Source organism: Salvia splendens, chromosome 4, assembly GCF_004379255.2.
Source record: "Salvia splendens isolate huo1 chromosome 4, SspV2, whole genome shotgun sequence".
Classification (NCBI taxonomy): Eukaryota; Viridiplantae; Streptophyta; class Magnoliopsida; order Lamiales; family Lamiaceae; genus Salvia; species Salvia splendens.
This window is the reverse complement of record NC_056035.1, coordinates 15,807,091-15,824,235: the sequence shown is the minus strand read 5'-3', so window position 1 is coordinate 15,824,235 and position 17,145 is coordinate 15,807,091. Positions and strand designations below refer to the sequence as shown.

At 38.4% G+C, this 17,145-nt stretch overlaps 2 protein-coding genes across 2 annotated transcripts; both read left to right on the top strand.

Annotated features, from left to right (window-relative positions):
• Positions 1–1,367: 1,367 nt before the first annotated feature.
• LOC121800048 (F-box protein VBF-like) lies at positions 1,368–2,494 on the top strand. The gene is made up of 3 exons (XM_042199599.1): positions 1,368–1,630; positions 1,711–1,826; positions 1,918–2,494. The coding sequence occupies exons 1-3, from the start codon at positions 1,379–1,381 to the stop codon at positions 2,378–2,380; spliced, it is 831 nt and encodes a 276-aa protein (XP_042055533.1). The 5' UTR covers positions 1,368–1,378; the 3' UTR covers positions 2,381–2,494.
• A 6,553-nt stretch (positions 2,495–9,047) lies between these two features.
• LOC121798829 (chromodomain-helicase-DNA-binding protein 4-like) lies at positions 9,048–12,656 on the top strand. The gene is made up of 4 exons (XM_042198039.1): positions 9,048–9,230; positions 9,811–11,067; positions 11,163–12,038; positions 12,255–12,656. Exons 2-4 carry the CDS (start codon positions 9,811–9,813, stop codon positions 12,303–12,305), a joined length of 2,184 nt encoding a protein of 727 aa, XP_042053973.1. The 5' UTR covers positions 9,048–9,230; the 3' UTR covers positions 12,306–12,656.
• Positions 12,657–17,145: the final 4,489 nt, after the last annotated feature.

Below are 17,145 nucleotides of genomic sequence, written 5' to 3'. Positions count from 1 at the left end.
ATAATGCAAACAAAACATTGAATTGAATAGTTGAAATAAAAACTAGTCAATTAATATCTTGAAAGGTACTAGTGATTCGTGAAAATGTATGAGCGTTTTTCTATGGGCCATGAAAGTGGGTGGGGTCAAATAAGACGTGCCTATCCAAGCCTCCTAGCTCAACTGGTTGAGAAGGGAGCCAAGGATACCGCGTCATCCTAGAGGTCGCGTGCTCGACCCCTGGGAGGCCCATCTTGGGGATTAATTTCCCTGGGGCCTAGTGGATTCACTGGCCTGACTCCAGAGCTTCGGAAGGTGATTAAGCCTGTACCCGTGCCTGGACCCAGGAGCTGGGGGAGGTGAAAAATTCTGGACCCGTTCCTGCGGGGCTGGTGGACCCATTGGGTCCCACCTTGACAACGAAGCGCGTCTTGGTAAGACATTTCACCTCCGACCGTTAGGCCGGGGTCCGAGTCACTTCGGGGGTAGGTGGAGAACCACCGTCGATCCTCCTTTTAAAAAAAAATAAAAATAAATAAGACGTGCTTAACATTCTCAAAACAAGTTAAAGATTATATTTTTGTTTAATCTAAAGTAAAACTAATAGTAAAAGTTAATTGAAGTGAAAGGGGTCCCTTAAATTCCATCTACACTACTTTCAAAGTTGTTCCATGGACTTAATTCATGTCACCACATAAATTTCATGTTCAAAACGCGGTCTATTTATTTTCTTAATTAAAAGTTAAAACACAACAAAACAGTGGTTATATAATTCTATCTACTTTATTAAACCCTACCAAATTACTCCACATGCATGTGTACATAGCTAATCAAATTACTCACATCCATGTGTACATAGCTAATCAAATAGTACTAACTAATATAAGAGCTAATCATTACAAATGTTTAGCTTCAAGTCTGAATTAATTGATGCCTAATTAAATTGACCATTTCGAAATCATGATTTATTAATTAAATATAAAATTAAGGAAAGAGGCCGGCCAAAAGAGACAAACTCGATCACGTGGAAAACCAGAAGTATTCTTCATTGCATCTTATGACATTGTACTATTACTCTATGAACATGTTTCTAAGAATTTATCTGGCCGTGATCTGTCTACTTTTCTTGTTGATATTATCATAACACAAGTAAGATTGGAAATATCGTTTATTATTCAACTTTCAAAAGGTCAAATATATATATTATTAATGAAATGCGATAATTAATAGGAGTATCAATGATGCAAGTAGACCACGAGCGCTTTTGACTAATGCACAAAGTTCATCAACTACATAACCGTGGACCTTGAAAAGTCTTGCATTTAATTTAAAACTATATATAAATACTACTATTAATCACACAACTCAAAACATAATTTTAATTTGGTTAGATATTGGAATGGCATGTTTATGGAGGCAGCTGCCGGAAGACTGCGTCTCGAGGATATTATCCAGGACTTCTCCGGCAGATGTATGCAGAACTCTTACAGTCTCCAAGGACTTCCGACGTCCCGCTGAATCCAACCTTGTGTGGAACCAATTCTTGCCTTCCGATATCCATACCATTCTCCCATCACCAATCAACTCCTCATCCACCAAAAACCTCTTTTTCCTCCTCTCTCAATCCATCCTTCTTGATGATGCCAAAAAGGTAATCACACCCCATTTTCCATCACCATTATATTCAAATAAATACTCTACTGACATAGATATGATCATATCATGGTGTAGGCATTTGCATTAGAGATATCAACAGGGAGAAAATCATACATAATTTCTGCAACAGATCTTTCCATTTTCCACAACAACAGCAGCAACTGGACCTGGAAATCCATCCCAGAATCAAGGTATTTTATTAGTACTCTCTCTTTTAATATATGCTAATAATCAAGCCCAAACGTCTATATAATTTAGAAATGCATGTATATATATGTACAGATTTGATAAGGTGGGTGAGGTGAAAGCGGCAGAGAGGCTCGAAATAGAGGGCAAGATAAGAAGCCAAGCACTGTCTCCCGAAACCAACTATGGCGCATACCTATTATTCAAAATCAGCAAGGATGCATACGGCCTCAACTCCATACCATGTGAAACCTTCATAGCTTCCGGGGACCGCCTGCTGGCCACCAGCACCGCCACTTTAGACGACACCACTAACCGCCCCTTGCACGCCCTCTTCTACGGGAACAGGTTGCACATGATGAAGGAGAGGATAGGGCCCAACACCGCCACAGCCGCCCCTTCTAAGAGGCAAGATGGCTGGCTCGAAATCCACATCGGAGACTTCTTTATAGGTGCTGGTGACACCGGCGACATAACCATGGCTGTCAAGGAGATTAAGGGTCATCAGCTTAAGGGAGGGCTCATTGTTGAAGGAATCCATGTTAGGCCAAATCCCTAGTTGAACATTTTTTTTTCTTTTTTAATTTCATTCATTCATGGATGCACATGTTGTTGTAAGAAGTTTGTATTAATTATATTAAACCTGAATCAAACGAACATATAGATTTGTTTTCTGTGGACTATTTTATCAATTGATTGGCATGAATAAGTCCCTCGTCCCTTTCAGATTTAATAAAGGGAGACGCCGTTCATCTCAAGTGTTTTTTAATAACGAAGTCTTATTTTGTTTGTTTGACAATCAACATTTGGTTATCAAGCCAAATCTATACCAAGGGCTAATCAACACTACAGACAAAAGAAAGAATAAATCCCTAGGCAGGCCACAACCCTACCTCTCTCTATCTCTTTAGAGCATCCACAATGGCGGCGAGCGGACCGACTAGCCGATCTCCTGCGCTCGCGGGTTCGCTCGCCGAACCATTGTAACCGGCGAGCACCATTTCGGCGAAAAAAACGGCGAGCACACGCCGATTCGCGAGCGCTGGGCGATGCGCTCGCCGGTCCGCTCGCCGCCATTGCAGGCTCCGGACCGGTGAGTGAAATTTTTTTTTAAAATTTTTGAAACACTATATATACGCACTTTGCACGTCATTTTCATTCGCACCACTTGTTTTAACGAGTACTCTATCTATCTTAATTTCTGTACAAGATCAACAACGTGAAATGGAGAACAACAACGAAGGTACTCCAATGACGAGCGGGTCTCAAACTCCCCCGGTACCCATGGGAGGTGGATGGGGTCCGATTCCCGGGTACTACAACATGTACCCGTGGCAGCAGATGATGCCCGGGATGGCAGCCGGGGGGAGTATGCCGGGGGGTTACCGGCGATGCCGAGGTCGGCACCCGGGATGCAGATGATGCCGGGGGGGGACGTCTATCGCCCCAATTTTGATTTTTCGACTGCTTCTTCGCACACATCGACCCCAGCGGAGGCGCAGTTCACGCAATATGAAACTTTCTCCTTAGAGGAGTTGGGGTTTGATCTTCTCGGTGCGGAGGAAACTCCCGTTCAAACGGATGGAGTAGGGCGGGGTCGGGGCCCCCCAAAGGGGAAGGGCAAGAGGGTCGGCGAGTCGTTGCAACCAGTTGAGGACGACTGCTCGGTACGGAGGTGGTGGACGGATGCGGAGAACGTTGCGCTATCCAAGGCGTGGGTGAGTGTTTGCGATGATCCCCTCACTTCGAACAATCAGAGGATCGTCAATATGTGGGCCAAAATAGCAGTAGCCTACAAGGCATTTTGCCCGGACGGGAGGCCGTGCAACGGGGAGGAGTACCGGAAGGCGTGGGACCGAATCGGGGCTGGGGTCTCCTGATTTTCGGGCTTGTACGCCAACGCCCTCCGCATGCAGAGCAGTGGCCAAACGGAGGATGACTGCAGGAGGATAGCGGAGAAAGCCTTCCCCCAGCCCGGGTTGTATAAGAAGTTCACCTACTGGAACTGCTATGAGGTGCTGGACGACTCCGAGAAGTTCCGGGCAGGTGTCGACGCTGGCTGGCCGAAGAAGCAACGACTGAACTATACCGGTGATTACAGCGGCAGCGGCGGTGGTTCCCACGACCTCCCCGAGGGTGCTTAGGAGCTCCCGTCCCCTCCATCGTTCGCTCGCCGAACTCGCCCAGTTGGTCAAAGGCGGGCGCAACGGGAGGCGAGGGGGGCGCCGGGGGGTCCCAGGAGGTCCAATCGGCATCCCCCCTTGGCCAGTCGACAGAGGATCTCAAATTCTTCGCGTGTCAACAAACGCGTGCTCAGATGGTCAAGATCTTAGCCGATTGGAAGGCGGCAGAGGACCCCGAGGAGAAGAGCTTTCTTCACGCATTGCTCGTGAGCATGCGTGACGATTTGAAGACCGGGGGTACCGGCGTCGACGGAGGCGGCGGCGACGGGGGCGACAGAGGCGAGGAGTGAGGCGGAGGTCGGGTTTTTTTTTTAATAATGTAATTTTTTTTTACGTTTTCGGAGATTATTGATTGGAATCCTCTCATGCGCTTGCGAGAAGCCAATCAGTGACTCGTTCCAGATCCACGGCTGCAACCACTCCTACTGCACGCGATGCGTCTCCAATTACGTTGCGGCGCGGCTACAGGAGAGCATAGCCGCCATCGGCTGCCCCGTCCCCAGTCCCCGTCGATACGACGCCTCTACTCTCAGACCAGATCTTCCGCCCCACCGTCGCCCTCGCTCCCCCCGCCTCCGAGAAGCAGCCGCCGATCAAATCGAGGAGTTGCAGAGAGATTGGGGTTTGTTGTTCGAAGATCATAGTGATTTTAGATTTCGTTTGAATTTCGTGAAATTTCCAATTTTGAATTAATCAAATCAAATCGGATTCGATTGCAAGAATTTTGAAATCTTATTTCATAATTTTGATTTCCAAAATCATCCACAAATTAATTAGGAAACAAAATTAATTATGAATCAAGCCCTGAGCTCTGATACCACTGTTAGGAATTCTTGTATTCATCTAATGAGCGCAGCGGAAATTGCAGACAAGAATAACAGATCTAGATTCATAATCATATTGCAAGTTGAGCACGTAATACACAACGGAACTAAATCTTACTTGTTGTGTTGTTTTCTTCTACGATTGTGTCCTGCAAGTTGAATCCACTACTATCGAGGTCCACGTGTATTCTGATCCGATGCAGGAACAATTCCTCGGTACAATCGCTCTATAGAGAAAGCTAGGAATTCTCTACAAAGCTTTACGTATTTTCTCTCTAATGTTACGCTATTTCTCTTCTCCCACAATGGAGAATAAATAACCATTATATAGATGGTGAGTCACTAGGGTTCCATGATTGTTGGGCTTATAGACTATTATAATTGTAGCCCAACTATAATTATTTAATCCATATTAATCTAATCTAGCCCATATCCTTTCAAGAATATCATCGAAACATTATTTTTAAAAAAAATTGAGTCTAAATTGCAGCAAGGTCAAAGAAAAAGGATTAGTTAGAATTTAACTCAACAACTAACAAACACATACACATGTATTTAGGTGAGCAAATGAGGTGTAAAGCAACGGGAAACCAAAATACCCAACAAACAAACATTAACTTAGCTCTCCCTAAAAAGGAGGCGCTCATCTTAAGGCCATCTGCTATTTGTCTTTTCTCCATCTTTTATTCTTTTTTTTTCGTTCACTATTTAGAGCATCTCCAAGGGAGAGGATAAATGGAGAGGTAACGAGAAATAACTGTCATATTTACCTCTTCTTAATAAAATTTCATGCTCCAATGAAAATGGTATTTGAGGAGGTATTATACCTTCTTTCATTTTGAGAAGGTATCTTTACCTCTTCTTGATAGAAAAAGTAAAAAGTTAGTTATTTTGTTTGCCTTTTTAATTTACCTTATTTCTTTGGAGTCCATTACTTTTTAAGAAGGTATAATAATCTTTTTGAGAAGGTAAATGAGATCTATATACCTTCCCCTTGGAGATTCTCTTATGGATTCACGTCACCTTTTACTCTATAACTAATTAAGAGAGCATTTACAATTCTCCGTCTCTTAACCATCTCTTCCATTCAATACTCACTATTTATTTTCTATTTATTTGATATATTAATTTATTTATTACTATAAAACTTAATTTTATAAAAATTGATTTAATTAAATTATAAGATTCATTAAAAACAAAATATTCACATGCAGATTAATTTTAATAAAATTTTTAAAACAAAAAGAGTAATATTGAGCTTGCCTGTGGCTTGTCACGCTGGGATGAGACCGAGCTTGGCAAGGGCTGCGTTGCAGGTGCCATAAGGAGTTAATATCTATTCTCCATTACTCCTTGTCACTAGTTTTATTTTCATTACGTCCGCCAATACTTGTCATACTTATTTTTTACTAATTTTAATAACGAATCTCACATTTTACTAATTCATTCCACTCACGTTTTATTATAAAATGAATATAAAAAAAGTAAAATCTCCTTTCTACTAACTTTTTTCATCCATTTTCTTTACTTATCTTAAAACTCGAGTCAAATCAACTTGTAGCCATTAATGACGGATAAAAGAGGGAATAATAGTATTCATTATTAAGCCTTTCCCTGATTAGTATGACAAATTTAGAAAAAAGTACGTCCAGTTTGGCTTAATTGTGCATCCAAGTAATTTCCGTTAAACAAGAACATATAGTAATACTAGTAATAGTATTATTTAGATAAATAATTCACTTTTCCTTTCTGTGTATATCGAATAATTCAATCTGAAATCAAGGCTGTGTGCATAATTTGATTGGTGGTGACAGCTGGGTAGGGCCCAAAAGTTTTAAAAAAATGTTTTTGGATTCGGTCTACCTGCTAATTACAAAATTCGCAAAGTTTAACTACCTCAACTATATTTTAGGGTCATTTCCGTAATACACATTTTTAAAATTATTAAACTTCCTCCCACTTTCCTCAAACCTTACGATGAATTACAGTAAGTATATGATATGTATGAGACATTATATTTATTTTTTTTTGGGACGGTCTAACGTATTATGATTTGAATCTAAATACTCCCTTCCTCGGTTTATTAACAATTTCATTTTGGCACAGATTTAAAGAATGTAAAAAAAAATTGGAAAAAAGTTATTACAATATGAGTCCCATTTATATTTATTAGTTTTAAATGAAATGTGAGTAGAATGAGTTAGTGAAATATGAGACTTTATTACCATTTATAATAAAAATGAACCGACTCTCACTACAAAAAAACTCGCCAATTAGTGATGAAATTTCCATCACTAAACAGCGAAATTTCTCCACTTAACAGATTAGTGACGGATCAAGTTTTGGCATATCCGTCAATAACAAACTTGTCAGTGAAAAGTTTTAGTGACGGATCACTCAATTAGTGATGAAATTTCCATCACTAAACAGCGAAATTTCACCACTTAACAGATTAGTGACGGATCAAGTTTTGGCATATCCGTCAATAACAAACTTGTCAGTGAAAAGTTTTAGTGACGGATCACTCAGTCACTAAATTTACTATGACGGAAACCATAGCCGCTGCTCCGCATTAGTGACCGAGAAATCTGTCACTAATTAGTGACTGACACATTTCTGTCACTAATTCTGTCACTATTTTGCATTTTTTTGTAGTGTCTTATTCGAACATAGTAGTTAATACTAGACTCTTCACTCTATGTCAAACATCATTAAAATATAATCATGTGATTGACTTAAAAATTTGGATGCAAAATTTACATTTGAGATAGATCTTAATCAATAAGATCGTTTAGCATATTATTATTGTTTAGCGAAAATAAAAGATCATAGAAGAAAGCATCAGGACTAATCAAGAAAATTCCCATTGAATGATCAATACTTGACTTAAAAATACGTACTCGACATACTTAGAAATTCGGTACTTAAAGTAAAATACTCTTTTAATTCGTTTGCAACGTTTTATAGTAGTAAAATAAATACTCCTTTTATTTTCGTTATGAAATAATTAGAGTGAGAGTGAAAGATCATATTGACATCTTATTTATGAGTGAATAAAAACCTCTAATGTGTTTGCAAATATATTAACTCTCCTTGATTTAAGTAGAACAATAGACCATCCGAATGCCCAAACACGAACAATGAAACATCGGGCATAAAAGGTTTAGGCGCATATATATAGTAACAAAATCAAATCTCTATACAAAATCTGCTATTTTAATAAATTATTGAAATTTCCTAATTAGGAGTATTATTTGTTCAATTCGTTGCAAATTTTGGCTGGATTACCAATTTGATCGTAATTAAGTTACTCAAATATTTGCACATAAATACAATCGATCAAAATATTCAAAACACACATGCACAAATGAAGTGAATTCGCAAATAAATGTGTAATCATGAGAAAAAGGCATAAAAATGATTTTTTTTTTATCAATATAAAGTAGTATTTGTAGAAAATTATCCGTGTTGCTCTACGCAGTTTAGTTAGTTTTGTATGGTGCTATAACCGAAACGTGGAAGACAAGCACATCTAATATTTTTACTAATCTCTTAAACATGTTTCAGAATCAAGAATTAGATTCAGTAAGTCATAATACTATGTGTAATGATACGAAAAAGGCATAATATTTGATAAATTTTAAATTTTTTTTATCATTCTGTAGTACATTTGTAAATAAAAATAACATTAAAAAAACAAGCTTGATGCCTCTTAACCTCCTATATAAGTACATGAATAAATGGGTAAATTTGTCAGAATTATAAAGTTGGTAAAATCATTGTCTGTCTGACAATTTTAAAAATACAAAATAAAAATCCATAAGTTTAGATCTCTTCATTGTAATTATATGATGGAACAATTCAGGCACATATAATATTATCAATTCGGTATATATTAGACAACATTATTTAATTCACTGTAAATATTTTTTTACTATTATATGATTTATATCGGACTTAGTTTAAAAAAAAATTAATGTAGAATAATTGTGAACGATTTTAAACATTGGAGTAGTTCTTTTTTTATAGTCTGGCCGAAAAAGTGTGACGAAGTTGAAGTTGAATGTGAGTCCCTATTTTGGTAATTTAATTGAAGAACAAAACTTACTACTATACTGAAATTGTTTGCTTCCAAAGTTTAACTTTTACCTCCAAATCTTTTAAACGTATCTATAAATAAGTGTGGCGTGAGAGAAAAAAAGCGAGAGAGAGGAGGCAGTTGCTGTGTACAAATTAGTTTTTGCTTATTACAGCATTCTCTCCCCACACTGCTACCCTCTCTTTCTCTCTCTACAGCCTGTGAACTTCCTCAGCGTTTCCATTTATATGTACTTTTCCTGCTCCTATTGCTTGACTCGCTTCTAATTTTTCTGAGGAACAAAGACCAGCTCCATTTTATTCGGTAATTGTTCCTTTCTGAGTCTACCAGTTGAATTGATATGATCAGAAGATGGGGTTAACTTGTCAATAATTTTTTTTCTTGTTAAAATCGTTTCTGCTGATAGATTATGATTGTTTTTATTGAAACTTGAATAAATTACTGAGGGGTAAGAATTGATTGAATTGATTTCGATCTAGGGTTTTTTTGGGGATTTATCATTTTGGAGGTGAATAAGATCGGTTTAATTAGTTCTGAGATTTCTTCGCGCTTTGGGAATCTGGACTGCATATGATATTTAGAGACTTAATTTCGATTTTTTTTGTGATTTGATTCTCATATGTTGCTGAATTATTGTAGAAATTAAATGGGATCGATCTTCTGGATTATTTTTTAAATTGGTGTAAAAACGGTAAATATAAGGATTGGAACTGAGAAAACATTGATCTTTCTGTTTAATTAGCTCATTTCATGCTCCCTGTGTATAGCTTATTGGCCAAATACTTTATATTGAATCGGTTTTTCAGCGTTGCATGATTTACATATGGAATCTTATACTGTTTCAATTTTGAATCGTAATGTTTAATAGCTGGTGCCTGAACAGATGGCAAGGGGAGGCAAGGTTAGTTACAAACGCAAGACGAGAAATAAAGTCCGATTGGAGAAAAAAGGTTCAGATGAGTCTGATGAAGATTATAGGGTGGATGAAGATGAAGAGTTTCATTTGTCTGAAGATGACTATTGTTCTTCCCTTGCTGAGAATGAATCAGATGAGAGTTTTGGGAAATTTGATGATGAGGAAGAAGAGTGGATAGAAAAGAAGGTTAAGACTAAGAAGATTGGCAAGCCAAAAGGGCGAAAATCTTTTCAGACAAGGAAGAAAAATATGGTTGTGAAGTCTAGAAAGAAACAGGTATCTGACAGTGAAGAGGAAGAGGAATATGATGATTATTGTGTTTCTAGTGTGAGGCAACAAAAGAAAAGTGAAGAAGAAGAAGAAGATTATGATGATGAGGATGATGATATTAGATTTTTTCGTCGAGAAGATGAGGATGACTTTGTTGATGAGAATCCAAGCAAGAAATCCCGAGTTTCAAGAACCGAGATGTATGAGGATTCTTATAATGAGGAATCTAAAGAAATAGATAAACTTGCATTTAGTGAAGAAAATGAAGATGATGATTATAATGAGTCTGATGATTCTGATGATGAGGAATTTACTCCAGGTGAGGTTTTGAAAAGTAACTGTAGAAAGCCAGTAAGAAGACGAGTTTTAAGGACAAAAAGGTCTAATCCTTCAAAGGAATTTAAAGATCAGAACGTTGCTTCGAGAAAAAGGAAAGCAATCAAGGAGTGGGGTTGGGGCAGGAGGAAGAAAGCAACTGTAACTGTGAATTCTGATTCTGATATTGATATTTTGAGCTCAGAATCATCTGATTATGAGTACACAATATCAGAAGAAGAGAGAGAACAGATTAAAGAAGCTACTCAATTCTGTAAGAGGTCGAACACTAATTTAAGGATCTCTAACTCTTTGAAAATGACTGAAGAGGAAAAGTTAGTGCCTGTAAAGGGAAAGCGCCCAGGAAGGAAGGGTAAACAAAAGGTGGTAGATTTGAATATTGAGATTGTGAAGCAAGTTTGTGGGATTTGTTTATCTGAAGAGGGTAAAAACACAGTCAAAGGAGTTTTAAATTGTTGCAGTCATTACTTTTGTTTCGCTTGCATCATGGAATGGTCGAAAGTGGAATCTCGCTGTCCTCTCTGCAAGCAAAGGTTCACAACCATCAGTAGAACTGCACGAACGGATGGTGGGAATGATCTAAGGGATGCAGTTTTTCCGGTTCCTGAGCGTGATCAGGTATCAGGATGAACATTTGTAAATTTATGTGATCAAGAAACAATACTGTCTTTCTTATCTCTTACTTATTCCATTCTTAATAAAAAAACTGTCAGGTTTATCAGCCATCTGAAGAGGAGCTTAGGGGATATCTTGATCCATACGAAAATGTTCTTTGTACTGAGTGTCTACAAGGTGGGGATGATGCGTTTATGCTTCTCTGCGACCTCTGCGACTCACCTGCACATACTTACTGTGTTGGTCTCGGACGTGAGGTGCCAGATGGAAATTGGTACTGTGATGGCTGTAGGCCAACAGCCCTTGCTTCCTCAAATGCTCAAGTTCTGAATTCTACTCCTGATCATGGACCGAACAACAATGTATCAGTTGGCTCATCACCCGGTTGTGCTGTTCGCGAAACCTTCGATCTCAATGAGGCATACGTACCTGACACCCCATTGAGTCAAGTCAGCGGGCACTCTCAATCACCAAGGCATGCAATCGGGCATCTTCAACCCCCTTCACCTGCCTCTGGGTCTGGGGCATTCACTCTGCATGACAGACGACGGATACAGCGACAGATACATCGATTCAGAAGCCGGCAAGCTGAAGGGAATGATGGTGTGGCCTCAGCGTCAGCAATCAATACTTTTGGTTCACAAATCGGTCGTGGAGTCATAGCAACTCAAAACACAATCATGCCAAGGATGGCTTCACAAACTAACTTCCGGGGAAGACTGGCTGACTATAGCACATCTTCATTGTACAATAGGGATTCCTTCTCTCCAAGATTAAGCAATTTGAGTGGAGGTGTGCTTCGAAGTCAACCTTCTACCTCGAATGCTCACCCATTTGGTGGACTATCACAAAGTGAATATGCTGGGATCAATGCAAGAATTGGCGGGGATTTGGCTCAACAGCAACTGCATCATTGCAGTACCACATCAAACACTGGTGCTGATGCTAGCACGCCGCCATTTCAATTTACAGAGGTGAGAACTGAGCCATTCTTTCTAGTAAAAATCATGGCTATAGATCATTTTCATGAACAGAATATGCTTGAATACAATGTTTCCTGCTGTGTGTTTTTTAAAAAGAGTTTAGAAACATTTTTGATTGAACACGAGCTAATACTCTCGTGGTCACATTGAAATCATTTTCATGCAACTAATGTTAGTTACTTTCTGGTTAACTTGATGTTGAGGCAGGCTACAGTACCTTCAAGGACATTACAAGGATCTCTACACACTCGGTTTTAGCTGAGCAACGTTGCATTGTGAGTGGACTATTTCCAGCAAATACACAATTTTTAATGAGGGGGCAACATCCATAAATGCAGACACATCGAATCCAAGGTTGATGCTTATCTTGCTCCCATTGCTTTGTCAGGAATGCGGTGATGCCACACCCTTCTTGTCTCAAAATTCTCCCCCTTTTTAGTAGGTTTTATACTTGATTTTGTCCACACAATATATGCTAACTCGTGTAGATTAGGTTGTTACTGACATTTGTTATTTGTATATGGATCCAAGAGCAGGCAATCTTTCCCTGCGCTATTTATTGGCTTGTCATACTTTTTGAAGCAATGAGAAACTGCATTTCTTCAACAATATTATTATTCATTTTTCGCCCTACGAAGTATGTGGGGAGGGTACATTTTTATAGTATAAATTTCCATTTCATGAAAATGATGTTATGCTTTAGCTTTTCTATTAAGAATTAAAAAATACAACTCAACTTAAAATTGATTGATCAATATTCTGAGTACCTGAAAATGAGACACTGAACGGAACTTATTAAAATTGGGCTAGACAAAAGGTGAAAGCAACATGAGACTATTGATCTTAACTTATACACCCTCCGTTCCATGGCAGTTGAATCGTTTCATTTTCTGCATTCGTTTGAAAAAATGATACTCTATCCGTCCTGGCTCAAGTGATTGATTTTTTTTGGCCATTGTTTAGCGGGAATGATAATAAATAGTTAAAGTTAAGATAAAGTAAAGTAAATGAGAGAATAATGTAGAAGCTCATTTACTTTACTTTCTCTCCACTTTAACTATTTGTTATCATTTTCTCCTAACACGTGATGAAAAACAGTCAATCACTTGAAATGAGACGGATGGAGTATTAAATACTTAAAATTGAGAATGCGTAAAGTAAGAGAGAGAATAACTTAGATAAGACTCTTCTAGCATTATTCTCTCTCTTACTTTACTCATTTCCACATTAACTATTTGTGGTACTCTCTCTGTCCCAATAAATATGAAATATTTAATTTTCGGCATGAGATTTTATGTAATGTTATTTTGTGAGTTAGTGAATAGAAAGTAAAGAAAAAGTAGAGTTGTATTGTTTTCATTTTAGGAATGTTTTATTTTTAATGAGACAATAAAGTAGAGGAAAACGTTTATTTTTAATGATGCAGAGAGGGAGTATTAAACTATTCTATGATGTCATGGAAAATTCTAATTGCATACATTAGGGCTGGATTTATTCATAAATTTATATAAATCTATTAGCGTATAACGTTTCCGTTTGTGATACTGTAGGTCCCTAAAAAAATATTGCCGAAAGACTCAAGCGTTAAACATAATCACATATCTTGTTTTTTAGCCAATTTTCGGACTAAAATGCCCAAATGGCTTAAAAGTCAATTTAGTCATATGACCACCAACCTGCACACCTACTCAGTGCACACATGCAGACTTATTTCCTATGATGCACATTTCAAGGGTCAATTTATCTCTCTCTTCAATTCATTTCTCTCAATGAGAGTTTTTGTTCTCATTTTCTCGGGTTTTTTTAGTGTGCTTACTATTAAAAATGAGCTACTCACCCCCTTAAAAGGCCTTATAAGAGGGAGGAGTTATCCTTATAGATGAACTAGAATCATCACCAAGCTGATGTGGGACAAGATATTAAGGTCATCCGCAACGCTGTCTCTTATTCGTCTCTTAACCGTCTCATCTCTTAACTATTCATGGGTCCCACTGTACTTTTCATCCCATCTATTAACTAAGAGACAACACCTGCAACCCTCCATCTCTTAACCGTCTCTTAACCATCTCATCCCTTAACTATTCATTCAATTTCATTTTTTATTTTTATTTCCAACAAATTCAATCAATAAAAACACACTTCATTAAATAAAATAAAATAGTCTTACAACTTAAAATCCGCCGTTTGTCCAGTAGCAAGCTGACGGATTGCTTGTATGGCTGGGACGGCCAACGGCGTCAAACCCTTCTTGTAAGAACTCTTCCCGGGCTGCCAATGTATTTGCGATGTGCAGAAATAGTCGTTTCCGCATGCGGAAACGGAGACGGAAGTAGGTCTCTCCCCATACCGGGTTATCACAGAAGTAGTCGCGTACTAACCTTGCGGCGACTTCCTCCCGGTTACGATGGATGTAAGTCCGGGATCGTCTTTGGGGCGGTGCGGCTTCCTCCGCCTCCCTACGTCGATCTTCTTCAAGCGATTCTTCCATTATTCGACGCATTTGCTCAAATGGATCCATGAATGGATTAAATTTGGGAGAAGAATAAAAGAGATGTTTTGAGATGAAAATTGAAGAGGAAATAGAGATGATTTGAGAAGAATAGATGTGTGTTTGTGTGTGTGAAAGATGAGTATTTACAGAATAAAAAAAAAAGAAAAATAATAAAAAAAATTAATAAAATAACCGTTGAACGGTCATATTACCATTTTTTTAATTTTTTTTATTAAATTCGAATTTTTTTAAAAAAATAATTTATTGCATCAGCGTGACGAAGCCCACTCGCGGGCCGGCGAGTGGGCGTCACGCCTAGCGCCAGCGCGCGCCACGTCGTGCGGGGGCGTGGCGAGCTGGCGCGCCAACCGACTCGGTGAGACGGGCATCTCGGCGAGACAGGGATGAGACGTGACGCTGCAACGCGTCTCGCGTCCGTCTTGTCTCGGAGGGACAAGATAAGAGACACCCGCGGGATGCGTTACGGGTGCTCTAAGAATTTTAACATGTCCCTCACGTGTGGGCCGGAATGACACATCGGACTTCCATCACGTGGGTAGGCAAGAGAAGAGATAAAGAGATAAATCCATCATAGACTTGGGCCCGCTCTGATACCATATTAGAAATGAGTCACTCACCCCTTAAAAGGCCTTATAAGGGGAAAAGTTATTCATACTTTTATAGATGAGCTAGGATCATCACCAAGCCGATCGATGTGGGACAATATATTAAGAATTTTAACACTTACCTTCATCTTAGAGAGAATTTATTAAGAACTAAAACAGCCGGTTCTTATTCTATAGTATTCCCATAGGTACAATGACGGACCCAGGTGGGGTCGGCCGACCCCACCGCCGGCCTGTGAGTGCCTCCAAGAAGGCTCCGAGAAATGGCCATCGACCCATGGCTGCTCCGGCTCCGACCCCACACTATAGTTGCTTCGTCTCCATGGAAGATGAATGAGGAAGATAATTAGAGGAATAGGGGGTAGAGAAGGTGAATTATTTTTAGAAAAGAGGAGAGATTCTTGAGAAATTGAAAATGAAGACAAGTCTTGGAAAGAGAAAAACGGAGAAGAGAGCGGCGCGGCGATGTTGTTTTGTTTAGGGTATCCACTATAGGTGGACAACCGCCTCCCACCGCCGCCCCCCTTCTCGCACAGCCGTTTCATAGCCGCGCCGCCCGCGTCCGCCCCGTTTCCACGCAATAGGGCGCCGCGGCCCTCGCCCCACCCCTTCTTCCTCAGCCGTGTCCTCGGCGACTCGGCGCCGAACGCCCTTCCGCCCCCGATTTTTTGCCCACTATAGACAAGCTCGGCTTAGCCGCTTCCGAGCCGGCTGGCGCGCCGCCCCTATAGTGGATACTCTTAGGAAACCTAATTGACTTTTTTTAGGTGACGAATGCATTTTATTATATTTTACTCTTTCTTTCTTAAACTTTATGTGCATAATAATAGGATTATTTGTACAATTTGATGTAGTCTAACTAATTGAAAATGTATAGAATACAAAAAAAAATTGTTAATTAGTAAGTATTACGCATAAATTTGATTTTCAATTTTATTTTTATGTGTAGTTAAAAATAACAACAATATTTGTAAAATTACAAATAAAATTAAAAGGCATAATAAGAAATTAAAAAAAAGCATAATTAGAATAATAAAAATGATAAAAACAAAGTACAAAGCATATCTCAGAATACTAAAATACTACTATCGCGGCCTAAATAATTTCAAAATATGAATACTTGTAGTAATTACCGTGCCTAACAAAAGATAATACAATAGGAGTATTAATATTAAGTTGTAGGTGAAGGATGGCAGGAAAAAGAAAAAGAAAAAGTCACTTTCACAAACCAGTTATCTACTATTTATGTCAAGCACAGTAAGGAATAGCAGCTGTAGAGCAGCATGCCGGCCGCATTGTCATAACTGTAAGGGTTTTGACCAATATGGCCGTTTGAGGCTTAGGGTGTTTTAGACAGAAAAAATATGATTCGAGATTATATTTAACGTTATAGTCTTCCGGGTATATTTTTTTTGTTAGGAATCTACAGTGTCACAAACGAAAACGTTAGGAACTTTTGATGTAGTTCCCTCTAAAATAAAAATATTATTCATGCTACAAAATTAAACTCCATATATATCATATTAATCCTCACACGGGCCATATTACTGCACTATATACATATAGTGCGCACAATTGATACATTTGAATTTAAAATGAACAGCTCGAATTTGCAAAATAAATTACAAATCAATTGAGATATAGAAAAGTAAAATCGTCGAATTAAAGAGATAAAGTCATTTGTTTCGTCGGTACTATAGTGGAATAATATCTATCCATACAATATATAAAAGAGAAGTTTTGGAGAAATTTACAAAATTTGTTATTTAATTTTAGAAATTATACTATTAAATTAAAAACATAAAATTAAAGGTCATTTAAATATTTGATTAAAAGCTAAAAACGTCTGATTAAGTAGAGTGAGTGGAAGATTTTACTATATCATTTTAATTTAGAGAAATTTACAAGATTAATTAAATTTAAAATGTATAATTTTCATTTATTTTATGATTTTGGTTAATTTAATATTTTGCTCTTACAA

Excerpts from the sequence above, each read along its gene's own strand:
- LOC121800048 (XM_042199599.1), top strand. The coding sequence starts at position 1,379 with ATGGCATGTTTATGGAGGCAGCTGCCGGAAGACTGCGTCTCGAGGATA. Across the intron at positions 1,631-1,710 it reads TTCTTGATGATGCCAAAAAG|GCATTTGCATTAGAGATATC; the intron begins GTAATCACACCC and ends ATCATGGTGTAG. Across the intron at positions 1,827-1,917 it reads AAATCCATCCCAGAATCAAG|ATTTGATAAGGTGGGTGAGG; the intron begins GTATTTTATTAG and ends ATATATGTACAG.
- LOC121798829 (XM_042198039.1), top strand. The coding sequence starts at position 9,811 with ATGGCAAGGGGAGGCAAGGTTAGTTACAAACGCAAGACGAGAAATAAA. Across the intron at positions 11,068-11,162 it reads CGGTTCCTGAGCGTGATCAG|GTTTATCAGCCATCTGAAGA; the intron begins GTATCAGGATGA and ends AAAAACTGTCAG. Across the intron at positions 12,039-12,254 it reads CGCCATTTCAATTTACAGAG|GCTACAGTACCTTCAAGGAC; the intron begins GTGAGAACTGAG and ends ATGTTGAGGCAG.